The sequence below is a fragment of the Sturnira hondurensis genome, unplaced genomic scaffold (assembly GCF_014824575.4).
Source record: "Sturnira hondurensis isolate 20B ecotype Veracruz unplaced genomic scaffold, ASM1482457v3 Scaffold0004257, whole genome shotgun sequence".
Classification (NCBI taxonomy): Eukaryota; Metazoa; Chordata; class Mammalia; order Chiroptera; family Phyllostomidae; genus Sturnira; species Sturnira hondurensis.
This window is the reverse complement of record NW_028076888.1, coordinates 5,095,039-5,108,435: the sequence shown is the minus strand read 5'-3', so window position 1 is coordinate 5,108,435 and position 13,397 is coordinate 5,095,039. Positions and strand designations below refer to the sequence as shown.

The 13,397-nt window shown below is 55.6% G+C and overlaps 1 protein-coding gene across 1 annotated transcript; it reads right to left on the bottom strand.

The window, feature by feature from the left end:
* Nucleotides 1-1,968: 1,968 nt before the first annotated feature.
* Nucleotides 1,969-13,397, bottom strand: CIROZ (ciliated left-right organizer protein containing ZP-N domains). The gene is given in 5 exon segments (XM_037045052.1): nt 1,969-2,217; nt 7,718-7,851; nt 11,279-11,306; nt 11,626-11,765; nt 13,313-13,397. Coding segments are annotated over 5 exon segments (636 nt in total).

Sequence of the window (13,397 nt, the reverse complement as noted above, 5' to 3'; positions counted from 1 at the left end):
CTTCTTTCCTCCCCAGCCCAGGCCACCAACCAGATGTCCAGGGCAGTGGCCACAGGTCTGGGCCTTCTGCGGGCGTCCCCTCTAGGTGTCAGGCTTGCCCTCGCATGGGGGCTGCTGTCCCTGGCCAGCGGCCATCCGCAGGGGACCTGCCTAGCTGGGGGTGGGCGGGGGGAGGGGACAGGGTGGGGGAGTTGGCCTTGGAGTCACGGCTCTGATTCAAGAAGGGAAATCATCTGAGCTTTTAAAAAATTAAATGGAGTCAGTAATTTGATTTCAGGGAGAAGCTGAAAACCTCGTAATGGCAGGAGCTGCTCAATTCCGTGCTGAAAAGGAAAAGCCTTAAATGGGGCTATTAAGCTTTTGCTGGGATGGATCTGCCTGGGGAAGGGGAGGGAGGGGCTGGCAGGGGGAGCCGCCGTCCTGGAGGTAGAGACCGTTTATCAGCCAAGACAACCCTGATTATTTATTTATTTATTTGTTTCGCAGTCCGGGCGTTGCTGAAGGCCTCTCTCCTTGGCTGCGATTCAAGTCCCACTTCCAGCGATGGGCCGGACCCAGAAGGGGAGGGGGTGCCACCCATCCAGGGAAGCACTCCAGGGCCACTTCGGCTCAGGCTACCGCTGGGCTCCTGGGCTGGGGAATCTGAGAGCACTGGCATCCCCCACCCAGGGTCAGTGGGGTCCCTGGAGGGGTCCAAATTACCCAGGTACCAGCTGCTGCCATGGGAACCAGAGCAGAGGGTGGCAAGTCAGGGAAACATAGTGGGGACACTCCCATTCTCCTCCCATGGGGTTCTTTAGAGACCTGAGGTCAGGGTCCCCAGAGGCCCAGGTGTCTCACACTGTCGGGTCTTGTCACCGCCCCTCCTCCCCATAGAGGTCTGAGCTATGGCTAAAGGCTTTCCACACTCTCCCAGAGTGAGTAATGCATGAATGAATGCTTGAACGGCCCCTCGGCTTGGCCCGGGAGCCCACGGCTCACCCGCTCTGGGCAGCAGCAATAACCAGGAGAAGGGCTCATGGGTTCTGCATGCACACTGTGTGTGGGCTGACACCGTCCCATTCCCTCACTTACCCCTCAACAGCCCCATTGGAGAGGGGCTATTATTATCCCCCACTTGACTGATCAGGAAACTGAGGCACAGAGTTCCTGTCATGCCTAAGGCCCCCTAGCCAAAGAGCAAAGGACCAGGACTTGAACCTGTCCAGCTGCAGAGCCTGTGGCCTTTCCCCTGCCCCACACCTCCCCACATGTGACAGTGAGCGAGCCAACACACGCTCTGCAGGTGGAAAACGTGCCCGGACCCTGCCCACCGCTCTCCTTTGAACTTGGGGTCCCTTGGGGCACGCTCACTCTGGCAAAGGGCCTCTCAGAAGCCCCTCCAGGACATGTGAAAACTCAGGGGGGCCTGTGACTTTCAGGGCTGGTCGCCAGCGTGGGCTCTGTCTGCTCCTGCTGGGTGTCCTGGCCAGCAGGGGAAGGGTCCCCAGGACCAGCCAGGCTGGCTAGGGAATGCCCCTGGGAGGCCACGGACTCCAAGTTGGCTGGGTCTGTGTGTGGCCCCCACTCAGCCTCCTTCACCAGCCATCTGCAGGCAGACCCTCCCATGGATGAGGCGGCAGGCTTCTGCGAGGAAGGAGCCAGAGGGCTCTCCCGAAGAGTGCCAGGGGGCTGGTTTGGGCTGGCATCTGGGCCCTCCTTGTGCTCTCCACCAAGGTCCTGGGGCCCTCAGGTGGGCACTGGGGCCCGGCTGCTGCCACCACACCTGGGAAGTAGTCACTGTTAGGGCAGTGACTGTCCCCAGCAGGAAGGTGAGTCCTGGCCCCTCCATGTTCTTACTTGGTTCTGGGGATGGATGGCAGGACAGGTACTGTCTGGCCCCTTTCCCGGTGGCCCCATGGCCTCCCTTACGGAGGTACTTCCTGGGCTCTCTGAAGGGACCCGATGCCTGTTCAGCCAGACTGCTCATCAGGGCCTCATCAATGGCCGGAGCTCCTTGCTGGCCTGTCTAGGCCCCCTCTGCATGAGCTCAGTTGCAGCCACATCCCCCTGTGACAATCCCCCCAGCAGGAGGAGACTTCCTGGTGATGGGGCTGGGTCCTGCTCAGGCCTTAGAGCTCATAGGCCATCAGTTAAGATAACAGGTGGCCTTGAGACCGGGGCCACTTCACATTGTTTGGACCCCAGAGAAGTGGCTGAGGAGGAGGTGCTATGGACCTGAGGACAATGTGGCTGAAGGGGGGCATGTCCAGGGGACCCCACTTTTCCCAGGGAGAAAGGGTGCTTACCCACCAGATGCAGTAGCATCCCCCTGGGTTGTGACCATCAAAAATGTCTCCCATTGCTAAATGTCCCCTGGGAGGCAAAAACACACCTCCAGTTGAGAAACACAAGGTTAGAGCGTGTGAATTCTTCTGGCTCTCAGGTCAAATGCAGCCCCTAGATACATTTGGTTTGCCCAGCAAAGGGTTTTAAATATATTTTTTAAAGATTTTATTTATTTATTTATTTTTAGAGAGAAGGGAAGCAAGCGAGAAAGAGGGAGAGATACATCACTGTGTGGTTGCCTCTCATGCGCCTCCTACTGGGAACCAGGCCTGCAACCCGGGCATATGCCCTGGATGGGAATCAAACTGGCAACCTTTTGGTTGGCAGGCCCACACTCAATCTACTGAGCTATACCAGCCAGGGCAAGGTTTTAAATATCTTTTTAACTAGCAGGCAAAATTTTACAACCAGCTCCTCCTGCAGAATCAGACGATTTGGCCACCCTGGCCCACCTTCCTACAGGAATCCGCTCCAGCTAAGGGAAGGTCTGGTAGCCACTGGTTCACCGAAGACCCCACCACTCCCTACTGTCTGCCTCAAGGCTTTTCAGCCTTGACCCTCCTACGCTTGGGCAGTGGGTTTTCTCGCCCTCAATACTCATTCAGACTCCCCGCCTGACCCCTAGAGGCAGTTTTGTCAGTAACCCCGGCTCCAAAATGAGAAGCCGCTACAGCTGAAACCCCCTCTTGGTTCCCCTCATCCAGGCTGGGCAGTGTATTGCCTTCACTGTCCCTAACATCTTTGATCTTAAATAATTAGAATTTCTCCTATAGGTTCTAACCACTTTGGCGAGAGGTGGCGGGGGCGGGGAGAAGATTAAAAGAGAAAACATCTGTAACCACTGAGTGCTTAGGCAATCCGGGCGCATTAATATTCCAGCATATTAGTCACATATTTACACAGAGAAATGTTCTTTGCCTAAGACATTTTGCAAGAATTCCTAGTGTGATTGCAGCGCAACAAGCGTGTATTAAGTGCTTACCAAAGGCGAGGCGGTTTGATAAGGCCCACGAAGAGTAAAATGCTAAATGAGACGCAGCCCCTGACTGCCAGCCATTCACGGACCAGAGGGAGAGACAGGACCGTGCACTGATAACCAAAATAGGAATAGAAAGAGCTAGAAGCTGCAAGGAGGTACAGGGAAGGTGTGCTGGGAACCGGAGAGGGGAGAGATTCCTTCTGGCTGCTGGTATTAAATTAATTAAATGAGGAAGAGAGCTTTCTTTCCCTGTGTAAATCTTTCCAGAGAGGCCAAAAGTCTCCCTAAAAATGTTCTTATTGCTATGCCTGAATTATTTCGGTATTTTATTTACTGTCAAGAACCAACCCTCTCTCCAAAGCCCGGGACAAAGGTCACCTGCTCCTGGGGGGTCTCCCCCTCCCTGTTCTTCTTTTTAAGTCTCTGGACACTGCTTCTACCCCTTTCCAGAATGGACCCCAGAGGAGAACGAGAATCTGACGGCCTCAGTTCCCTCCGGAGCCTCGAGTGGGGCCCCGCCCAGAGCAAGTGCCCAGTGAGCATCCGCTGGATAAAACTCTAGCCCCCCCTTCTCAAAATCGGGAAACTGTTCAAATAAAAACAGCCAAAATGTGTAAAAACTTTCAGGATACACTTCCATTTTTAGCAGGCTGTTAGAACGCACCCCCCCCCCGTGCCCCCCGCCTCCCCCCCCCACCGCCTTTCACTTTGTTTCTAATTCTGAATTTGGGGCTAGATGTGGTAGGCAGTCCCCCTTTTAATCTTTAAATATAGTTCTGAATATAATTACATTTTTATGCAGCACCGAAACATCATATCCTGGTAACGGGGCATTCTTGCACTGTTAACATCTGAGTTAAATCTCCTCCGCGTCTGTCTTCTATTGAGGACAGTTAGGAAGTCTAAGATGAAAGTCATCGACATCATTTGTGAATTATGCGTACTTCCTCACGCTGTATTTCAATGGTTTTGCTCCTGGTGGTTTTGCGCATGCCAGGTTGTCTGGTAGCTGGGCTTTCACCGACAAGCCCTTTTTCAGACACAGATCCCAGCATCCGGGCACGCAGGGCAGGTACCACGTTGAGACGAGGGTTCGTCTCAGGTTAAAAAATAAGTTGCATCGCGTAGTCCCCTTTGCCAAGGAGCCTGACCCGCTCAGGAAGCGGCCCAAGGGAGGGAGCCCACGCAGGGAGCTGGGCGCACCCACGTGACAGTGGCGTGTCCTCGTCCTCATGCCAGGAGCCCCTCCTACACCCCATCATCTCCCGTCCTCACAGCAGGTGCCAGTGTTCCCATGTCCCAGATGAGAAACTGAAGGTCACGGAGGTTGAGCGACTCACTGGGGTCCTGCAGCTACTGAGCAGACGGATGTGCCCCCCGCTCTCCCCTCCCTGTCACTTTGACTCCTGAGCTCATGAGGTCACCACTGAGAAAGAGGATGCAGAAGGAACCGTTTCAAAATGGAGTCAGAGCCGCCATCCCAGAGGGAGGGCCTTGCACATCTCGCTCCTTGTGACTGCGGAGTGTTAGGACTGGGGACAACAGGCGTTGAACTGGGCCAGAGCAACACTGCCTTCCAAACGATCGTTTGGAAGGCTAACAGGGAGACCCCCTGACTGCCGGGAGTGGTAGTCAAGGGCCCTTCTTCAGAATCAGTAAACAGCCACGGAGAGCTGAAGAATAACTTAGCCCGGTCTCACTAATTGATAGAGATGCCTTCCTTCTTTCCATCTGTGCGATCCCTCCCCTTTCTTTCCTCATAAAACACTAACCCTTCACCCCAATAATTGGGATGTGACTCGGGTCTCTGCGTCTACACCCTGCATCGCAATTTTTTTCTCTTTTTATCTCAAGTGAATGCCTGTTGCCCCCACTTTGGCATTTTACACGTATGTTAACACCAGTTAGATCCCGTGCCAGCTTCAGCCCTTGCACTTGACACCATCACCTACCCCGCTGGGTGTGCGACCCGTCAGGCCCAGGAAGAGAGGCCACAGGAGAATGAACCACGGGGCTAGGAAAGAGGGCTTGTGCGTGGTGTGCCTGTGTCCAGCCGGCGCACCCCCATGGCGACTTACTCACCCGACCACTGAGAGAAGCTCTCTCCCATCCAGAGGATAGAGTGACTATCTCAGCAAGTTCCAGGCTCGGGGAAACCCTACCAAAAGCTTGCTTTCCTGGGGCTTCCTGGGCCACCTTGCATGGCAATGGGGCAATGCGGACTTGGTCGTATGTGGCAGGATGTGCCCTGTGTCCGGTGGCTGTCCTCCCATGGAGCGCCCTGGCTTCAGGGGCATCCGTGGCAAGGGTCCCGTTTCAGCCAGCCCCACGGGTCTGCTCTCCAGGTCTCTGGCTCCCCGTGGTATCAGCAGCCCAAAGGAGAGGGGGCCTCCAGAAGGGGCAGGACAGCCAATGCCAAAATCGGGACCCTGACCTGGACCCAGAGCACCCCAGCCACCAGGATGCTGACCACCCCAAAGGTCCTGTTTACCATCTCTGGGAAGGTTCTAGACAGGGAGCCTCGGAGGCATTTCAGGCTCAAGTTTCCCTTGATGCAGAAAACTCTTTTGACCAGAAACCTCTTTTGTCTCTGCTTGGGATTATGAGCCACGACCTCTGACTCTGGCTGGGGTGACACTGGAATGGAGAAGGACACGTGACAGAAAAAATGCATGCTGCGCAGGTGTGCAGACAAAAGGGTGGTGGCAGCACCTTAGCCAGGGCCCACTGCCTGAGTTGGTGGCAGGACAGTACCCGGTGTTTGGTATCACTGCCTGCCAGAGCTGGAACCTGGCTGCACCAACGAAGAGGAGAAGGCGGCCACCCCAGCCGCCCGGGGGACCCTGACATGTTTGATGGCCCATAAGGACGCAGATGCCAGGCGTAGGGCTGCCCCCGAGATGCTGAAGAGATGCCTCTGCCAAGACTGTCTTTATCTTTGGTGACCCAGCCCAGTGCCCTTCCATTACCAAAGCCGCTCTTAAGAAATAAAGCTCATATCAGTTGTTTACACTTTAGCAAGAGTTTCACTGTGTCAGCCCTCTCACGGGGGCATTTCAAGCCAGCTCTGCAGTTGCTAAATGAAAGCATCTGTCTCCAAATAAAGGGACTGCAAGCATCTTGAGCAAGGAAAAGGAGGTCTGGGGGCTCGATGAGACCATCCCCAGTGCCCTAAACTCACCCGAACCCTGATCATGACCCTCGGCCCGTGATGAATTCTATACAACATGAAGCCTTAGTCACCTCTGATCTACCCACACAGGCTGAAGCCTTTGATCCACCTAACTCTGCACACGGAGTTCCTTAGAATTTAAATTCCCTGGGGGTAGGAAGTGTTCTTCCAGATTCCAGCCCTCCGTGCTACACACCCCACGCTGAACGAAACAGTTCGTGCATCCAGGGTCTAGATCCGGGGTCCCAGCCGCTGCCACAGCCCAGAGCCTGAGGAGGGCTGCAGACTCTCTCCCACCTCTGTTCCCCTGGCGTTCATCCTGGGACCTCCCGGGGGTTCGAAGACCCCGGCTTAAAGGCCTTCGGTAGACAATTCCACTTTCCACCAATGCCCCACGCCCCACGTGTATTCCACAAACACACGTGCCCACCAGGGACAACAAAGGTCTCTTTGTCCTAAGCCATTCAGAAATGCACGGCCATGGCTAGGGTTAAGAAGAGGAGGGGTGGGGTGGGCCCGTGGGGATAAGGTGCCCAGGAGACGGAGGACCACAGAGGGGACTGAGAGACCAATGACACTGGGAAGGGAGGATGTCAGGGGCACTCCGGGGTCTTCCCCGTGGGCAAGCGGTGTCCCTGCCTCCTGGTGGAGCGGCAGGAGCTCCAGGGTGGTGTTCAGCACCTGGCAAGGCAGGAGTATTCCCCCGTGGCCTCTGAAACTGCTCCTTCCGGAAGCAGAGTCCCTCCACAGGGGCCCCTTCCCACCTCCAGACCAGCCTGGACTAAACCCCTAAGCTTCCCAGAGCTCAGGGCAGGGGCTGTTGCTCCAGTGCCACCAGGAAATATTACTTAGCCGGGATATTTTTAGCAGGAAGCGAGCGGGGAGCAAATGTCGTGTGAGCTGTCTTCTCTCACTCGGCAACTTCGGGCTATTTAAAGAGATGGTAATTACGCTCCTGCCACCTCGCTCAGAGATGGGGCGATCGGGATGCTGAGTGCGTGATTGCAGGAGCCCCTCATCTGCCACGCCGCGCACTCCGTGCTAACGGGGCCCGATTTTCAACGCCACCTGCCTGAATCTGTCCGGTCTTGCGGGTGGACATTTGAATCAGCACCACAGGGGTGGCAAAATGCTCTTCAGGGCTTTGTATCTGCTCCCAACACCAGTCTGAGGGTGCTACACTTAGATGCCCCCCAGGGGACCCCCAGTAGGGCTGCCGTCCACCCCAATCTGCCTACAGAAGTGTTGCTTCTGACAGTGGCTGTGGTGGTGGCATTGATGGAGACATCCAACCCCACGAGGCTGGCATCTTCCAGAGAAGCCACCGGCTCCCACTGAAGAAGCAGTGGGAGAAGCAGGACAAAGTCACAGTCTGGAGAAGCAGGACAAAGTCACAGTCTGGCCACAAAGAGATAGCCACCAGGGGCTCCAGGAGAAGACACACTCGAGGGACACTCAGGAAGAAGACAGGGCCCAGGGGAGGATGGCAGGATAAGGAGGCGGGGGCAGTAGGCCACTCGGAGGGAAGGCAAAGAGAACACTGGGGCTCCTTACCCGTTAAGGAGCCCTCCTCCTCCCTTGCAGGAGGGCTTGGCACATAGTAGGTGCCCTATGCGTGACCGAAAGAATGAATGCATAGTCATCCCTACTGGCTGTGCCACCCAGACCAGGCACAACCGAAGTCCTCGTTTCCACTTGCCCCAGCTTAGTGGGACATTGGCAATTGGGGCCTTGAATAAAGAGGGGTGTCTGGATGGTGGGAGTGAGGCAGGAAGAGGTCCCCAGACCCTATCCTAGGAGGACCGGAAGGAGGAGTTCCGGAGAAGACTTAGGGGGGCAATGCTGACTTCACACAGTCAGAGGGATGTGGAGCAAGGACCACCTCTCCCCAGGAGGCTGCAGAGAACACACCAGGAGCAGCAGGAGCAGTGTTTGGGGAAAGAGCTGTTCCAGGCCTTGCAAAGGAATGAGGTCCCTGTCACTCGAAGGGCCTCGGAAGCCCCCTGCCCAGTTTCCCACCCAGAGCAGAAGCCCCTAGGTTTCCTCTTAGATGGGGCCTCTGGCTGGAGGGCACGAGGGGACGCTTCCAGACCTGGCTGCCAAGACAAGGGCCCAAGAGCACTGGCACTGTCCACCAATACTCCCCAAAGGGTCATAAAAGTCCTGCCTCTGAGTGTTCCCAAACCCCTGCTGGCAGAATTTTCCAGAAAGTTGCTCCTGCCCCACCTGTCCACCAGCGCGTCCCAGGGCAGGGACGGGGGACCTGCAGAACAAAGAGGAAGCAACCTCTCCAGCAAGCAGTAAGCAAAGGTGAGTAAACATTTCTGCCAGAGCACATGAGCGTGGGCAATTACCCCAGCAGGAGGCCGGCTAGAGAGCCGAGCTGCGGGGTTGTTTGCTCATTAAGAGGAGAAAATCATTTATGTTCTGGGACTCTAGTGTCAACAGACCCAGGGAAATGTCGTTGCCTCAGCTGCTGCCCTCGCCGACCAAGGGGGCAGCTGGGGTCCTAGGCACAGCTGGCGAGGGGACGGAAGCCATCAGCACCTTGGGGAGTGACGAGGAGGGAATGCAGAGGATGCTTGCTGTTGGGTGAGAAGAGCGAGCGAATTCAGCATTTCTCCTCGTCACCACCAAAGCTGTTCCACTGTTCCCACACCCTTCCCGTCAGTCCGCTGCACCCTGGTGGAAGGCAGGGAAGCCCCTGAAGGCTGGGCTTTGAATAGGAGGGAAACAATTCTGCTTAAAGAAAGAAAGGAAGACGCCAGCAAGCGCGCAGCAAAAACGCCGTGCCCTTTAAGGCCCCACGCAGAGGCTATATTTAGGGCCGAGGACATTCTGCAGGACCTCGGGCAGCCTTCACTGGGAGCAATTGCTAATCACTGCATTGAGTTTATGGGTGCCCCTGGGCACACTTAACCCAGGGCAATGAATAGTTATTGCACGGCTCCCGCTCGGGGCCTGTGGGCACACTTAAGCGAGCACACGGATTGCTGCGCGCGGGCATGGCTCGGGTACACCCTTGGGCACCCTGCACCTTCAGCGAAGAGAGGCGGACTATTAAGTATCTATGTGCCCTGTGCCCACGGCCGCATTTAGCCAAGGGCAAGGCCAGTGAAACGGCTTTAATTAAAACTTAATGCAAGTTCAAGGTGCAGATATGGAAGCAGCGGCTGCCGCAGTCACCAGGAATGAATCAGCCAATTCGATGAGGTTCTCAGGTCGGGGAAGAAGGTGGGGAGGAGGGGAGCTAGGGCGGTGGAGACCTATCTTCTGTCGCATGCATGCCGCCCACCCCTGCCGGATCTGTGTTCAGGGACGTGGGACACTGCAGGCTCCCACGCCTCCCTTGGGGAAGGATGCTGGGCATCCAGGCTTCCAGGTTTCCGAGGCAGGCCGTTGGAGACAAAGCAGGCGCCTGGGCTGGAGCGGATCCTGCCTTTCTCAGCAACTCGGCCGGGTGTCGAGTGACACCGTTGCGCAACACTGGCCCCCTGGCGGCAGCTCCCAGAATTACAGGCCCAGGACAGAGGGAGAGCTGACCAGCCACTGAATGTCCAAGAACCTGGTGGCAAGCTCCGGGATCCGGTCAGTAGGGCCCTGCAGTTCTTAGAAGGACCAGCGCCGGACTTGGTGGTGGTCACTTGCGCCACTAAAAAGGCAAGTGGGTAGAGAAAGCCCCACCCACTAAGTCCCTGCTCCTTAAGGTTTGGAAGCCAAGGGACAGCAGAGGGTCCCCCATCTGACAGAGACGGCAGCGAGCGTGGCTCAGGGTTAGAGGAGTCAACTCCCTGAGCCATGTCCTGGAGACTCTGCCCGCAACCTCACACTTGTTTTAAAATTCAGGCCAGGGGAGAAGAACACAGCTATAACCTCTTCCTGCGGCAGGAGTTCGCCTGTTCCCTTAGCGTCGGCACCTGGCACACAGTAGGCACTTCATAAATGCTTGTTGAATGAGTAGTGATAGTCACAGACAGGCTGTTTGCCCCAAACTCTTCTCATTCCTCCTTTCCTCTTCTGTGCCTTCCCCCTCCCTCCTCTTCCTCTCCTTGGTCCATCCTCCTCGTTCAAGCAGGGGCCGCCCCGTCCAAATTCAGCACGTCCTTGGAGCCGCGCAGTGTTTACAATATTAAAGCCAACTTTTTAAAATTAGGAGATTTACAGACAATTATGGATGTCTAGTTTCTCTTGAAAAGGTGGGAACTCTGGCCAGAGGGGGCTGGGGCAGACTGGAGACCGTCCCTCTGCAGGGGTCAGGGTCAAGGGCTGGCTCCTCAGCCCCATGCTCTGCCTGGTTCACAGCCCGGCTCTGCCACTTACCCCTGAGGGACCTTGGGCCCGTCGCCTAATCTCTCTCTGCTTAGTTCTCTCATCCATAGAGTGGGGATTACATTAGCACCCACTGCATTTTGAGATTTGATATCAAATATCAAAGCGGTTACACTAGTGCTCGGTAGGGAGCAAGTGGCATAAAGACGCTTGTTAAATGAATGGAGATGTGAATAAAATTCTTGATTGCCTCCTTAGTATGGCACACTCATCCCTGCTGTGGGTCTGGCCCCTGTGCACAGCTGAGTTTGTAACCTGCCCCTCGCCACACCCCCACCCCAGTCTTATTTAGCTCCCAGAGGTCCCCCCAAGGCCAGAGAGAAATCTGACTTCAAGGAGCCCACAGGGCTGTGAAGGAGCTCACCACTGGATTTGGGGAGAAGCCCCTGTCTCCCTTCGAATGCAGATACTACAACTCATTGTATCCGAGGTCTTCTTTCGGCCAAAAGTCTATAATTTTTTCCCCTTACCGGGGGCGAATGAAAACCGTTTTTCAACCTGGAGAGAAAGGACACAAGAATACAGTTTTGCAGCCTTGGTGCCAGTGCCCTGGGCCAGCCACCGTGGGAAGTTGAGGACAGCAGTTCAAGGACCATCCGCTCTCCACTCCCCTCCAATCCCATCTCCTCCCAACTCGCTCAGATAAAGGCCCAGTGGAACCGGACACCCAACCAGTGCTGACAACTGTCTGGACGAGGACGGTGCCACACTACACCCCCACCTGCCACCGCTCTGCCCGGCCATGCCTTGAGGCTCAGGAGCCAAGAGGCCTGACCTGGGGTGTCCCCCGCCCCACCCCAGGCCCCGAGTCCAGTACCTGTGTGAACCTGGGTCAGCAGCGAATGCTCTCTCGGCCCAGCCTGGACGTTAACACTGGACACTTGGTTACGCAGTGGTCACTCTGCTTCAACCTCTTCACCTCACTTTGAAATATTCTGATTTCTAACCTGTAATTTGCTTTCCGGAAGCAGGGCAAAATTCACACGTGCAATGAAAGAGGAAAATGCAGTTAATAAGCCGCAATTAGAGGTCAGTGACTGTTCACAGCAAATATGGTGACTATGACTGAGGGGAGCTGGCAGTTCCCTCAGAAGACGGCTGAGAGGTGACACCGAGGCGGCTGGGACTTGGAACCTGGGTCTGGCCTCTGGGATCTCGCAGTTCAGCCCCATCAGGGAAGCCCTCCCTGCTGGGGGACATTTTGGATTTCAGGAAGGCCAGCCCTGGTCAGACAGGACAAAAGCTTGTGCCTGAACATCCCTCGACAGGTGACAAGCATGCTAACACCTTGTCTCCTTCGGCCCTCATGGTGTCTCATGAAGAAGGCTTTCTTATTCCTCTTTTGCAGATAAGACTGTTGAGGCTCAGAGTAAGTAGCTTACGAAGCCAAACATGGGTGGGGCCGGGGTGCGGTGTCACAGAGGAGGGCAACTGAGGAAAGGAAGAGAAAGAGAAGGGACAGGGCGGTCCTGAAATGTCTTCCCCCACTGTGGAACAGAACCCCCTCAAGGGCAACCCCAGGCTTGGTCAGGAAAGGGAGCCAAGAAATGGAGGACAGAGGAGACACAGGTGAGGAGGAAAAGCAGAGAAAGGGGAAATAGCAGGCGTCCACGGGGCAGCCTGCACTCTCTCAGGAGCCAGGCAGGGAAGTTTAAGCAACAAGAATGCCCAGAAAATGACAACCCTCTGACCCCCTGACCCAGGTCACCAGCCACTACCTAAATCAGGGCAGTTCCCTGTCCTCCTGGCCCCCAAAGAAGCATCAGCTCCCACTCTGATGGGTATAATAAGCCCACCCCTCAAACCCTGGCTCTGAGCCTTCCCCGGTTGCATAGGACCTGAAGTTCATGCAATTTGGTGGGAGGGCCTCTTAAAACACACACACACACACACACACACACACACACACTAATATCTCACTTTTGCTAATTTTACAGTCCTGTGGTCTTGTGATCCCATAAAGGGCCAGAGTGCCAGTGAGGGGCCCTGAAGCTCATGCTCCAGCAGCTCCAAAGTCAGTCTGCCTCTTCAAATCTGACAGCACCATTTGGTCACTTCCTGAAGCACCTACTGTGTGCCAGGCCCTAAGGCAAACACTGTGCACGTGCCCCTCTCAACACAGACACTCCCAGACCTAGCAGGAGATGGCTGTGTGTGCAGACACCTTATGCATCAGGGTGGCAGGTGCAACGATAGGGGCAGGTTCAGTGCCCAGAGGAGGAAGGCCAACTCTCAGGAAGACTGCCTGGAGGAGGAGGCAGCATCCAAGCTGGGCTAACTAACATGCCTGGTGGTCTTTTGAGATCTGTGCCCTACAACTCTGAAAGAGTGGATCCTGGGTCTCACCCCTCCCTTTGTCCCTCTCAGCTCCGTTTCTATAGAGGGGTAAAGGCGAAGTGCCTCCTTTCTTGACCTCTGTGCTCAGGCTTAGCTCCTTCTGTCTCCCAGAATGGAAACTTCCCAAGAGACATGATAAGTGTCCCTATAGGAACTATTTCCCAAACCCACCTCCTTCTGCACAAAGCGGGCTGAGTGTGAGGCTTGGAAAATGAAGTGATCACCAGGCTCAGAATGCAAAAGCAGCCACAT